Source organism: Salvelinus alpinus, chromosome 33 (assembly GCF_045679555.1).
Source record: "Salvelinus alpinus chromosome 33, SLU_Salpinus.1, whole genome shotgun sequence".
In the NCBI taxonomy this organism is placed as follows: domain Eukaryota; kingdom Metazoa; phylum Chordata; class Actinopteri; order Salmoniformes; family Salmonidae; genus Salvelinus; species Salvelinus alpinus.
This window is the reverse complement of record NC_092118.1, coordinates 15,998,793-16,011,679: the sequence shown is the minus strand read 5'-3', so window position 1 is coordinate 16,011,679 and position 12,887 is coordinate 15,998,793. Positions and strand designations below refer to the sequence as shown.

At 41.0% G+C, this 12,887-nt stretch overlaps 2 protein-coding genes across 9 annotated transcripts in view; one reads left to right on the top strand and one right to left on the bottom strand.

Annotated features, from left to right (window-relative positions):
* Window positions 1–6,416, bottom strand: LOC139563188 (ubiquitin-like protein 7). 5 transcript variants are annotated; one of them, XM_071381526.1, is made up of 11 exons: window positions 6,349–6,416; window positions 5,665–5,845; window positions 5,458–5,577; window positions 5,247–5,329; window positions 3,135–3,219; window positions 2,978–3,035; window positions 2,721–2,854; window positions 2,430–2,479; window positions 2,171–2,347; window positions 1,939–2,061; window positions 1–1,615 (listed from the first exon to the last, which is right to left on the bottom strand). In XM_071381526.1, the coding sequence occupies exons 2-11, from the start codon at window positions 5,834–5,836 to the stop codon at window positions 1,475–1,477; spliced, it is 1,143 nt and encodes a 380-aa protein (XP_071237627.1). In that variant the 5' UTR covers window positions 5,837–5,845; window positions 6,349–6,416; the 3' UTR covers window positions 1–1,474. The 5 variants fall into 5 exon arrangements, with proteins under 5 accessions (XP_071237627.1, XP_071237628.1, XP_071237624.1 ...); XM_071381527.1 differs by having other exon boundaries at window positions 6,167–6,361; XM_071381523.1 differs by lacking the exon at window positions 6,349–6,416 and adding an exon at window positions 6,160–6,312.
* The window catches only part of LOC139563189 (CD276 antigen-like), an 85,055-nt gene continuing 78,021 nt past the window's right edge, over window positions 5,854–12,887 (top strand). For 2 of the 4 annotated variants that reach the window (XM_071381531.1, XM_071381528.1), the window contains exon 1: window positions 7,291–7,515. The gene's annotated coding sequence lies outside the window, so the exon portion shown is untranslated. Of the gene's footprint in view, window positions 5,879–7,285; window positions 7,516–12,887 lie in introns of those variants that run through there. The other 2 variants (XM_071381529.1, XM_071381530.1) reach the window with 2 other exon arrangements.

Below are 12,887 nucleotides of genomic sequence, written 5' to 3'. Positions count from 1 at the left end.
AGCAGAATAAACAGTTTCTGTTTAATAATCACAATTCCTCTACCATTGCTGTAATGCTTTTAACGTGATCTATCAAACAAAGAAGACCAATATATTGTCTAATAAGCCTACAGTAAGTCAATTGCTATGGTGCATCATTATTTATTTAAATTAGCTTGAAAGGCAATCAAACGTCGTATTAACCAATTGAAGACTCAACATAATTTGAAGAAGTTCTGAAGAGTCCAGTGAGAGAACTCACTTTGAAACTCTGTAGGAGATATTCACAGGGAAATTGCCTGCAGGTGTGCACAGCCTGCATATAAAATGGTAATTGGGACAGAAAGACACAAAGCACTGTTTGGGTGCTGTGCTCATGAAAGGGCCATTCACTGATTGAGCAGCCACATTCAACAAGACGCAGTTATAAAACTAAGCAGGGCAATTACTGAAGATTAAGAATGGTAGTGTGAGGGGGCACACAATTTGTCCTCTTCTTCCACAGCACCCCAATGGGAGACAATGAGACAAAGCAGCACACAAAATGGGTCTGGTTGTTTAAAGAGCAAGCCCATTTGAATATTGAGAAAAGCCATTTGCTCGTAGCGACCGTGTTCAGCTCAGACACAATAACATCTGAATGGATGGTACTTAGAATGGATACAAGGTTATCCTTCTGCAGTACAATGTTTGCATAATGTCAGCTGTTAAAAGAGTAAAAGTGTAATAAATCTCATACATGTTGGATGAGCGTATATTTTTATCAAACCACAAAAATAGGCTAATACTGGTATTTACATTTACTCTCAAACAACTATTACATTATGTATGTGTTTATTGATCTGGCAGCCCAACTGAACCAGTTTCAGAATCAGTTCAAACATTAGCTAGCCATATTTGTCAAATTTCTACTCCTGATTTCTCAGGATGTGGTTATACATTGCCACCTAGTGTACAACTGTATGAATTACAATTAGACTCAAGGGGTAATCTCAACACTGCTTTCTTCCAATGCATATTTTATAGCAGATCTGAGTCAATGCTAGTGTCTGAAACAAAATGAAGATTTCTGGTAGAACACAGCCCTCTTTGATTATGTATATATTAACACAGCGATGAGTTTCAAGCCTTCAGGGGCTAGCACCAAACCTCCTTTAAATGGCTGGCAAAACATTTCTTCTTTTTGTTTTTGACTTGTAATAAAGATAAACATTTACATTTACATTTAAGTCATTTAGCAGACGCTCTTATCCAGAGCGACTTATAAACATGTACCTTATCTACCTCTGAATCTGACTGACTCATTTAAAGGTTGTTCCATTTAGGCTGTGTATGAAAGGGTAGAGGAGTAGTAATGAGGTCTTCATGTCTGAAACATTGTGTCCATGTAAGTGTCCATATCACAGCCCAATGGCAGAATGACCAGAGCCATCAGCTTGGGTCTGTGTAGAGACGTTTCCCCCTGCACTCTCCTCTCTCAGGGCCCTGGCTTGGCTCAGAGTCCTGGCCCTCCAGCGAAGATGAGCTCCAGTGCTGACTGGATGTCCCCGTCTGTAGCCTGCAGCGCCCGTAACATCAGCTCCTCATCCTGGATCCCCATGTCTCTCAGCTGCTGCAGCTGGGACTGCCAACGCCCCTATAAGACAGTAGAACAAAGCTAGCCTTAAAACTACTGGCTAACAGACCAAAACACACAGTCAGAAACATTGAAGCTTAGGCCGTCATTACTCCAGCTAGAGAGACCAAATAGAAGCGCAGCGAGTGCCATTGCTCCAGGCAGTATGATTAAGAGCACAGCTTCTATCCACAGTGTTGTCCTTTAAAGGTCGAGACCTGTGGATCTGGTCTGTCCTCACGGCTCATGTAGCACAGTGAGAGGAGAGAGTGAGAGGAAAGGAGGAGAGGGAAATGAGAGAATGAGAGAGTAGAGAGGAGATGAGGAAAGGAGAAGAGACTGACCTGCAGAGAGGACATGCTGGACATGCTGGAGGCCTGCAGAGCCTGCTGCAGTGCCTGGCTGAAAAGGTCATTGCTGACAGGAGTCCCTGCTGGCGTGGGAGGCACTCCAGATGAGGTGTCCTGCTGCAACACAGAACAAAGGGCACGCAGTTAGAAGGGCAAGTGTCTGCTCTGTGTCACTGGTAGAGGAGTGTGTTTGTGTGTTGAGGGAGGATGATGGGCCATTCTTTACCTGAGCCCCTGCAGTGGGAGTAACAGCACTGCTCTCAGGAGTACTGGCCAGGGCCAGGGCAGTGGCCAGCTCACTCTGTGTTATGGGTCGAGGGCCTGTAGCTCCACTATGGCCAAGGGACATAGGCCGCATTCCTGCTGGGCCCCCGGTTCGGTTGGATGGTCCTGCCTGATTGCCCTAGTTACACAAATAGCAATGGTGTTAGCTATACTCCATCTATATTTACATTTTAAATCTCAATCCAGCTAGATTGACTCACCGATTGGAAATCTTCATCGTCATCAGACATGCCCTCAAACATAAACCCTCCTGCAGACAAGACAATGCAAACGTCATACATGTTCCAGTCTTAGTGGTGGCGAGTGACAGACCGATGTGGCCATCACTGGGTCGTGTTCAGTAGGGACTAAACGTTTTTAAAAAGAATGAAACAGGGAGGTGCTACCTGAATCTTGTCCAATAAGAACAGAGATTTTGTTTTCCGTTGCAAACCATTTTTCTATTGAAAAATTGAACACGACCCTGTAGTGTCCACCAGTGTGATGCTCACCTGGCATGTCACTGTAGGAGTTGGAGGAGATGTTGCGGGAGGATCCGGCGCTGGACTGAGCAGGTATGCTGCCAGCCACTGAGTGGAGGACCAGGATGATGGCATTGACCAGGGCTGGGTGAGAACTGATCAACCTACAAGGCAAAACGTTTAATACTTTTGTATTATCCCTAATGTCACAAATCCACAGTATAGTTACTCATTCACAACATGGCATGACAAGGTCATTCTACAGTATGTGGAACAAAAACACTTACACATCCAGCATGTTAGGGTCTGTGAATTGCACGAATAGATCTTTGTCTTGGAGCACTCCTGCAAGATTCAGAAGAATAGCATTGTAAGACATAACATCATCCTAACCATGTCACCAAGGAGGTTATGTCATAACGGGCAGGGCTTATCAGTACTTGCCTAGCGCTACCGGGTCAGATCTCAGCCCTGGCGTGGCCACAATGATCTGATCTAGAGACTCCTTATTAGTCAGCATCTTAAACACCTGGGGAAGCAAATTAAGTTATATACAGTGGGGTTCGAAATGACTGTATAAAATAAATAATTAAAATACTGAGCTAGTGTATGCTAAATAAAAATTGTGAAATTCTATTTTTTTATACTAATTGCCCAGATAAATATATTTTTATTTAACAAGTAACAGTCATGAATAATGATGAGTGAGATTTACAGAGTCAAAGATCTTACCCCCAAGACATGCTAACCTCCCGTTATTGGTAATGGTGAGAGGTTAGCATGTTTTGGAGGTAGGATCTTTGACCCTATGTAACTTTGTCATAATTATTCACAATTCATTCAGGATTATCCGTAATCCTGGTATAACTCACATTAATGTACAAGTGTTTAGAAACATATTCTATTCTTATTTACAACTAAAAAATGACTCCACGATGACACAATACATTTACCATTCATTTCAATTGGGCACAAAATAATCTGAAACACAACCAAAACAAACTGCAAATGCATCCAACACATTTGTATAGTCTCAAGCTTGATATAGTCATTGTGAGCTAAGAATATGGGACCAAATACTACACCTTTGACTACTTCATTTATAATCATTTTTAGGGGTGTCATTTTTTTTTCCGCCACTACCTTTTTGAGAAAAAAAGTACTACTAATTAAACAAAGTATCTTTCTTTGACCAATTGTATTAGAATAAAATAATATAACTTTCCCATTCTCTTGAGCATAAGATATAGCTCAGGATTTGAATTATTTATACTGAACAAAAATATAAACCCAACAATTTCAAAGACTTTACTGAGTTACAGTTCATATAAGGAAATCAGACAATTGAAATAAATGCATTAGGCTCTAATCTATGGATTTGATATGACTGGGAATACAGATATGTTTATGTCGGTCTCAGATACCTTAAAAAAAGGTAGGGGCTTGGCTCAGAAAACCAGTCAGTATCTGGTGTGACCACCATTTGCCTCATACAGCGTGATACAGAGTTGATCAGGCCTGTGGAATGTTGTCCCACTCCTCTTCAATGGCTGTGCGAAGTTGCTGGATATTGGCGGGAACTGGAACATGCTGTCGTACACGTCGATCGAGAGTATCCCAAACATGCTCGATGAGTGACATGTCTGGTGAGTATGCAGGCCATGGAAGAACTGGGACATTTTCAGCTTTCAGGAATTTTGTACAGATCCTTCCGACATGGGGCCGTGCATTATCATGCTGAAACATGAGGTGATGGCGGCGGATTATTGGCACGACAATGGGCCTCAGGATCTCATCACGGTATCTCTGTGCATTCAAATTGCCATCGATAAAATGCAATTGTGTTTGTTGTCCGTAGCGAATGCCTGCCCATAGCATAACCCAACGCCACCATGGGGCACTCTGTTCACAATGTTGACAAACTGCTTGCCCACATAACGCCATACACATGGTCTGCAGTTGTGAGGCCAGTTGGACATACTGCCAAATTCTCTAAAAAGACATTGAGGCGGTTGATGGTAGAGAAATCAACATTAAATTCTATAGCAACAGTTCTGGTGGACATACCTGCAGTCAGTATGCCAATTGCATGCTCCCTCAAAACTTGAGACATCTGTGGGATTGTGTTGTGTGATAAAACTGCACATTTTAGAGTGGGCTTTTATTGTCCACCGCACAAGGTGCACCTGTGTTATGGTCATGCTGTTTAATCAGCTTCTTGATATGCCACACCTGTCAGGAGGACGGATTATCTTGGCAAAGGAGAAATGCTCACTAACAGGGATGTAAACAAATGTGTGCACAAAATTTGAGAGGAATAAGCTTTTTGTGCGTATGGAACATTTCTGGGCTCAAATATTTCAGCTCATGACACACGGGACCAACACTTTACATGTTGTGTTTATATTTTTGTTCAGTGTATTTTATACATTCATTATTGCTAATCTTTATAAAGGTTGTCAATCATTTTGGACCCCACTGTAACTGATATAATAGGATTTCTGATAAAGACATCCTTCTACATTTTCATTCTCAACACTATAACAATGTTATTACCGAGTCTCTGTAGGTGGAGTTGGAGTGGAGGGCTGCCTGCAGCACACGGAACTCCCTGGCTGCAGTCGTCCTGTTCACTGGCTCTACAGACAAAGAAAGAAAGACAGGAGAGATACATTACTATGGTTCTTTGTAGAAGTAACCTTATAAATGGTAATGTCTAGTGACATGCCACTTCTAAGAGGGTTAGAGTTAGTCTTCCAGAACCCACCTGGATTGATGTCTGGTTCAGGCCAGGTCCTTTTGAGGATGTGCAGGGTGGATCCAGGCTGGATCCCACAGGAGTCTAAAGTCAGGTCATCCTTCAACTTGCGACCACAGTGTACCAGCTCTGACATATTAAATAAATAAAACACTTTAGACACAAATCGTAAATAAGTTAGCTAACATGTGAGTTGTTCACTTATGTTATGCAAACCTATGAGTTCGGGATCCGGTAGGGAATCCGGGAGCTGTGCTGCAACGAGCTGTTTCAGAGTAGAGACTCTGTACCCGCCGGGAGACACGTCTCCAGGCATCGTCTCAGGGAAGTGGAAGGTGGATTTGGGCTGATCCACCAGCTTCAATGACAGGTGCCACTCCGACATCATGAGCTGTTGCTAGACAGGAACAAGTTACGACAATCTACATTGGTAACAGCACCACATTCACGAATCTAAAACTAGCTAAAGTTTGGAAAAGTAACGTTAGATGTCTAATCTTCTGATATGCACAGCTAACGTTACCGTTAGCTATTAGCCACTAAGCTAGCAGGCTAGCTATAATGCCACTAACATTAGGCATTAACATTTTTAGCAAGTAAAGACCGTTAAGAGGACGTTTTCAAAAATAACGTTTGTATGGCAGCAACTAAAACGTATTAAGTCCACCAATGACACATGAAACTCAATGCAAAATTGTACTGCAGACTCACGACTTGCTTTTTTGAAACGATGTTTAGTCCGTGTTTAGTCACGTGGTCCACAATCACGTTGACCAAGGCGGAAGTAATGGAATATACGTGATGGTAATAATGTATCATTTATTTGCTATCACGGTCCTTGCTGAAGCAAAATGTAACAACTGCAACGTAGATGTAGCAATTCTAACCAAATTACTATACCTTTTCCTACAGCAAGATACTCCACACCCCTTGTTGCACATTTGGTCAGTTATTGGGCCGCAGCCTACTTTCCAACTTTTCTGTGTCATTATCAAATTATTTTAACCCTCAAACTACCAACATATTTTATATGATTATTACCAGCTGGAGTCATTTTGCCCACAAGATAAAAAAACTAAAAAAAACTGAACGTATAAAAAACTTTTGACTTTTATCAAAACATAATTTGAAATAAAAAATGTCCTTGTTGTTAGGAACTAACAATTAAATGTCATATTGAAAACGAAAATAACAATTTGTAAGGTATTGGACTCCAAGGTCTTGTCAGGGGGGTGTGAAGCATCAGGAGTCAGACAGGATTCAGATGCAAGATTGTGTTATTCATTTAGGTGCAGAAGAGTTCATTATTTGGATACAGGATTATTTCTCACACAGCTGAGTTCAGCAGAGCCCATCAAATCAAAATCAAATCAAATTGTATTGGTCACATACACATGGTTAGCAGTGTAAGTGTAAAACCAACTCTCTTTGTTTTAATGACATGTATTGCAAACGTCCAGTTTAACAATGGCATCTAGTTCACACAACACCACTGCCTATTCAGTTTGTTATTTTCATCAAAGCATATGACCCTTCATCAGACAAAAATGCGTATTCAACGTATTACACGTATTATTATTAGTCTTAGTATATTCAAAATTATAAAGTTGTGTATGAAGATTTTGAAATGTACAAAACATGATATAATATGTAAATTGACGAGCACCACATTTGTTTAATATACCGTATGCTTGCCTTCAACATAAAGGGTTAAAGAAAGATTCAATCATAAAATAAAAAATAAAGGGTTAACATTACCCAGCGGTGGGGGTCGGGGGGCAAACACTTTTCTCGTACGCGTGACATCATACTGGACAAAGCACCGTATGGGAGTGGTTTCTTAGAATCGAATGAATCCTCCTGAATGTAAGGTTTTTCAATTCCTGTAGCCGAACTATTACTTTCTCAAGTCAAAAGGGTTCAAGGGAACACTATTAGCGCTTATTTTGTCAGAAAATCCAAAAGAGGGTATACAAAACTAAACAGAATAAGATCATATGTGATTTTGTGTAACAAATCACTGACGCTGGATGGTTGGTGATTCATAAGTTGCGTTCCCCAAACATGGTAAGTTTTTACCACATTTTTTATTTACATTAGTCAAAGAAAATTACATGAAACGTGGTGTAGTAACCATGTAATAACGCGTCGTTTCGATTTTCTGTTGATTTTTAGAATGAGACACGAACATTTCGTTGTGCTTGCAGATGTTAGCAACAGCTGGAGTGAATGAAGCAGAAACGCCGCATGATTGGATATACGGCTACTACTGCATCTTATTCGAACAAAAGACAATAGACTCGTTTAAGAAACTCATTAACAATAAATACACTGTTAAGTAACTTCGATGTAAGTCTCAGTAAGTTAATGTCCCAATGGCGGTTTTTGTTTATCACATTTTACCAAAGAACTTAGCTAGACCCCCCCCAGACAATAAATTGGAACAACCATTCAGTCAATTTATAGCTGTCCATAAGTACTCCAAACCAGTGGCGGTCGCTGCTGTTTAAGATTAGGGAGGACAATTCTTTTTTTATGAGTATGGCCTTATTTCTATTACAGAATACTGGATGACTGTCATTAATCTTCCATTCAATCAGCTCAATGTAACATCGATAAGTTTAGGCTACTACATTATCTTCTTATGGGCAGGACGGTAGCGTCCCACCTGGCCAACATCCGGTGAAATTGCAGAGCGCGAAATTCAAAAATACTAAATTAAAATATTTAACATTCTTGAAAATATATATGTTATACATCAAAATAAAGCTTAACTTCTTGTTAATCCAGCCGCTGTGTCAGATTTCAAAAAGGCTTTACGGCGAAAGCACACCATGTGATTATCTGAGGACAGCGTCCCACATACAAACACATGAAAATCATTTTTCAACCAGGCAGGTGCGACACAAAAGTCAGAAATAGCGATATAATTAATGCCTTACCTTTGAAGATCTTCTTCTGTCGGCACTCCAAAATGTCCCAGAAACATCACAAATGGTCCTTTTGTTCGATAATGTCCTTCTTTATGTCCCAAAAATGTCCATTTATTTGGCGCGTTTGATTCTGAAATACACCGGTTTACACTCGCCCAACATGCCTACAAAGTATCTAAAAGTATCAAAGTATCTTACCTGTAAACTTGGTCCAAACATTTCAAACAACGTTCCTAATCCAACCTCAGGTACCCTAAAACGTAAATAATCGATAAAATGCATCGCAGTGCTAGCTGCGCCACCAGAGTCTCTGGGTTCACGCCCAGGCTCTGTCGCAGCCGGCCGCAACCGGGAGGTCCGTGGGGCGACGCACAATTGGCATAGCGTCGTCCGGGTTAGGGAGGGTTTGGCCGGCAGGGATATCCTTGTCTCAGTATGTAAAAATGTAATAAAATGTATGCACTCTACTGTAAGTCGCTCTGGATAAGAGCATCTGCTAAATGACTAAAATGTAAAATGTAAAAAAAAAATTAAGACGGAATGAACTGTTTCTAATACCAGATAAAAACAACGTGGAGTGCGCTCCTGTTCACGCACAACAAAACAGTAGAGTCCACCTGGAGTGACACTTACAATGAATAGGACTACTTCTTAATTTCTCAAAAGAAAAACATCAAACAATTTCTAAAGATTGTTGACATCTAGTGGAAGCCATAGGAACTGCAACCAGGTTCCTAATAATAAGGGTATCCCATAGAAAACCATTGGAAAATCCTATGACCTCAATTTTTTCACCCCCCTGGATGGTTTGTCCTCGTTGTTTCGCCTGCCAAATCAGTTATGTTATACTCACAGACATTATTTTAACAGTTTTAGAAACTTTAGAGCGTTTTCTATCCAAATATATATATGCATATCCTAGCTTCTGGGCCTGAATAACAGGCAGTTTACTTTGGGCAGGCTTTTCATCCGGATGTCAAAATACTGCCCCCTACCCAAGAGAGGTTATATTCACATTTCCCTATACCCATTGTGAGATTGCTACAGCCTAGCCTATGAATGAAAGTTTATAACGTAGGTGCACAGGTCGAGAGACAAATTAGAGTAATCAAGGTGACAGTGACACTTTCAATACCGCCTTGCACAATCTTGCCTGCATCTAGTTGATCTATGGTGTAACCATTAGTCAAAACAGTTGCAAACAAGTTTTATTGGACAAATTCAGGTAGGTTTATCCCCATTTCGTTCTGCTTGCTTCCGTCTCTCACTTTCTCTCTGATGCTTCTCCTTAATTTTTGAAGAAATTAATTTGTTCAAAACTGTTCAACTATTGTCTTTATCTCTCTCTTTGAGTCAACTACTCACCACATGTTTTGCACTGCAGTGCTAGCTAGCGGTAGCTTATGCTTTCAGTAATAGATTTATTCTCTGATCCTTTGATTGAGTAGACAACATGTCAGTTTATGCTGCAAGAGCTCTGATAGGTTGGAGGGCATCCTCCACAAGTTGCCATAATTACAGTGTAAGTCTATGGAAGGTGTTGAGAACCTTAAGCCTCCTAGGTTTTGTAATGAAGTCAATGTACCCAGAGTAGAACGAAAATAGCTGTCCTCCGGCTACACCATGGCGCTACCCCTGAGAGTGCTGTTGAGGCTATTGTAGACCTTCATTGCAAAACAGTGTGTTTTAATTAGTTATTTGGTAACTTGAATATATTTAGTATAGTTTTATCTAAAAATATATATTTTTTAAATGTTTCACTATTTTTATTTATCTGAAATTCACTGAGTAGGATGGACCTCCCCTTCCTCCTCTGAGGAGCCTCCACTGCTCTAAACTTAATTATAGTCTGTAAAGCTTGATAATAACACGATTGTCTTGTTTTTAGACAATAGACTGCCCACTGGGCAGACACAGGTTGAATCAACTTTGTTTCCACGTCATTTCAATGAAATTGTGTTGAACCAACGTGGAATAGACGTTGAATTGACATCTGTGCCCAGTGGGTGGTCTCCTATTTGTTGGAACCGCTGTGATTGGAACTTGGAACACACAGCAGCATTACCCCATCACAGAGATGGGAGGGGGGAAATGTTCAGGCCCAGGGCAACATAGAGCAAACAACCTGGGTGATTATAAAGTATGATAAGGTCTTCTAGAACAGAGGTTCTTAAACTGTGGGGCGTTTAATGAACTTAGTCCGGCTTTCAACTTACTCCTCAATCAGCAGTTTTCCTCTCATCATGTCAGTCATTGCAGACCTTAGAGAGCTATTTATAACTTGTTAGAAATGTCTAGAACAACTACCCGCGTTCCCCAATGCTGGAAGGGAGGCCTCCCTGAGTGAAAAGCTTTGGGAACCCCTGTTCTAGAATATGACAGGTAACCACCACCAAGAATGACACAATCTGCCTGGTTGTCTACGACTTTCGGTGACTCCCAAACAATGACATACAGTACCTACCCTATCATTCATTTCCCTACAGCAACAATTTGTACTTTTACTTTGTCACTTTTCTCCCACTTAGACTCGGTTTTATCAAATAAAAGTGAATTCAATAAGCCGATGTAATGTCATTGTTGTTTTACAGAGGGTTACAATGCAATTATAATTTCTTTACCCATATCTCAATGTCTCAACTTTTATATAAGGCTTTGCTTTTTATTTCTCCTTGAGGGTAGAGTTAGTTTCATGGTGTCAGCTGCTGTTTATGTTATGTTATTATTCTGAGCTCCATACTGCATTGGAGGACTGGGCTTCAGAACCACTGGTCTGATGATGCCTATCATATAACTGTCAGAGCAGAGCAGCTGGGCTTTCTTGGCAGGTACAGCATCCTGGAGGGATACAATAGCCTTTGATACTAAGCTGGCTAGAGAGGAAATTATAACCGGCTTTGGGGAAAGACAAGAGAAATACTTCATACTTAAAATGGAGGGAAAAGCATTTGCAATATCAGACTTTTCCAGCAAACACCTTACGTTTAGGTAATACCATTTGTGTATGTGATACCACAACCTATAAATCCACAACAAATGTAAATGGATCTGCTGAGTGAAGACAGAGTACAGATCATTGTACTCGTTAGTGTGCTGAAGTAATTCCTGCCTTATGCCTGTCTAAGGCTGCAGGTGTGGTCAAATGAGTTTGATCTGACCTCTGACATTAAGCTGGACAAAATAAGCTGGCTAGCGCAGGGAGAGAGGAAAAATGGGATTTACCAGTCCTGGTGGAGAAAGTAGACAGGAGGAAGGGAAATAACGTTGAGTAATTCAATACAAAAAATGGGAATGCTTCCTGCTGTCCTGTCTGTCCACAAGGGACAGAGACAGCCTCGACAGACAGTGGCTTTCGCACTGCGTACCAGTCATACTCAAGAATATCTGAGTTCATATTGGCTGAGCTATGTGAAACTGAATTAAACAGGAACTTAACAATGTGTCAGGAAATCTGACTTGTGACTATGAAGAACTCTTAGGTATGTCATCTGTCTATGTTGTAATGTTTTCTATGAATGCCATGCGGGTATGTTAGGACACATACAATGTATCAGCCTTGCCATGAATAACTTGAAGCCAGTGAGCAGGACAAATATTTCTAGATCGCGAGCTCCCTAGTCCTAGCATGCTAAATTAATTATGGGCAGGCTGGCTGCTGCTGCCTGCTGGACAGCTGTCCAGACCAGAGGGAGACAGACAGATAGACTGACAGACAGCCAGGGTCCAGGGAACAGTCCTATTATGGAAGTAGCTTTGTGTGGAAGTTACCTTTCTACCCACATCCTTTCTTTCTGCTGAGCTCATCTGGTCACTTCATGGAAAGTCTTTCATCATAGGTTTTCATCTAAGCCAAGGAAGGAAGCTGATGACCATTGCAGTGTTGACGTGACTCATTTGGCAATGTACTAACCTGGATAGTTGGAAACTGTTTAATTAATTTATTACAAACACATTTAGCTCTCTAACTGTAAGAAGTAGGCTATGTTTACGTTGGTTATGATTGAGTATTTGGTGGGGATTTGTTTTGTTCTATCTCAGTAACGTTGTTAATAGCAGTACAAACCAAAGTGAGTGTCAGAGGCTTCTACTTTTCATTTCTGTGAACAGACCAATCTGGTCACCATAGCTGAAGACTGCGTTTGTCACGATCGTCGTAACTTTGTATAGAGGACCAAGGCGCAGCGTGATAGAACGACATCTTCCTTTTATTTTGAAGACAAACAGACGACCGTGAAGCTATTCAAACAAATAGTGCTGACACTAAACACTACACATAGACAATTACCCACAAAAGCCTACTGCCTATGGCTGCCTTAAATATGGCTCCCAATCAGAGACAACGAATGACAGCTGTCTCTGATTGAGAACCATTCAGGCAACCATAGACTTACCTAGACACCTACACTCAACACAAACCCATACACTCTACCAAAACCCCCTATACCATACAACCACCCCAGACGAGACAACTATACACAAACATCCCCCCTGTCACACCCTGACCTA

Excerpts from the sequence above, each read along its gene's own strand:
- LOC139563188 (XM_071381523.1), bottom strand. The coding sequence starts at position 6,267 with ATGATACATTATTACCATCACGTATATTCCATTACTTCCGCCTTGGTC. Across the intron at positions 2,855-2,977 it reads GACCCTAACATGCTGGATGT|GTTGATCAGTTCTCACCCAG; the intron begins GTAAGTGTTTTT and ends TTTGCCTTGTAG. Across the intron at positions 2,348-2,429 it reads ACGATGAAGATTTCCAATCG|GGCAATCAGGCAGGACCATC; the intron begins GTGAGTCAATCT and ends TTGTGTAACTAG.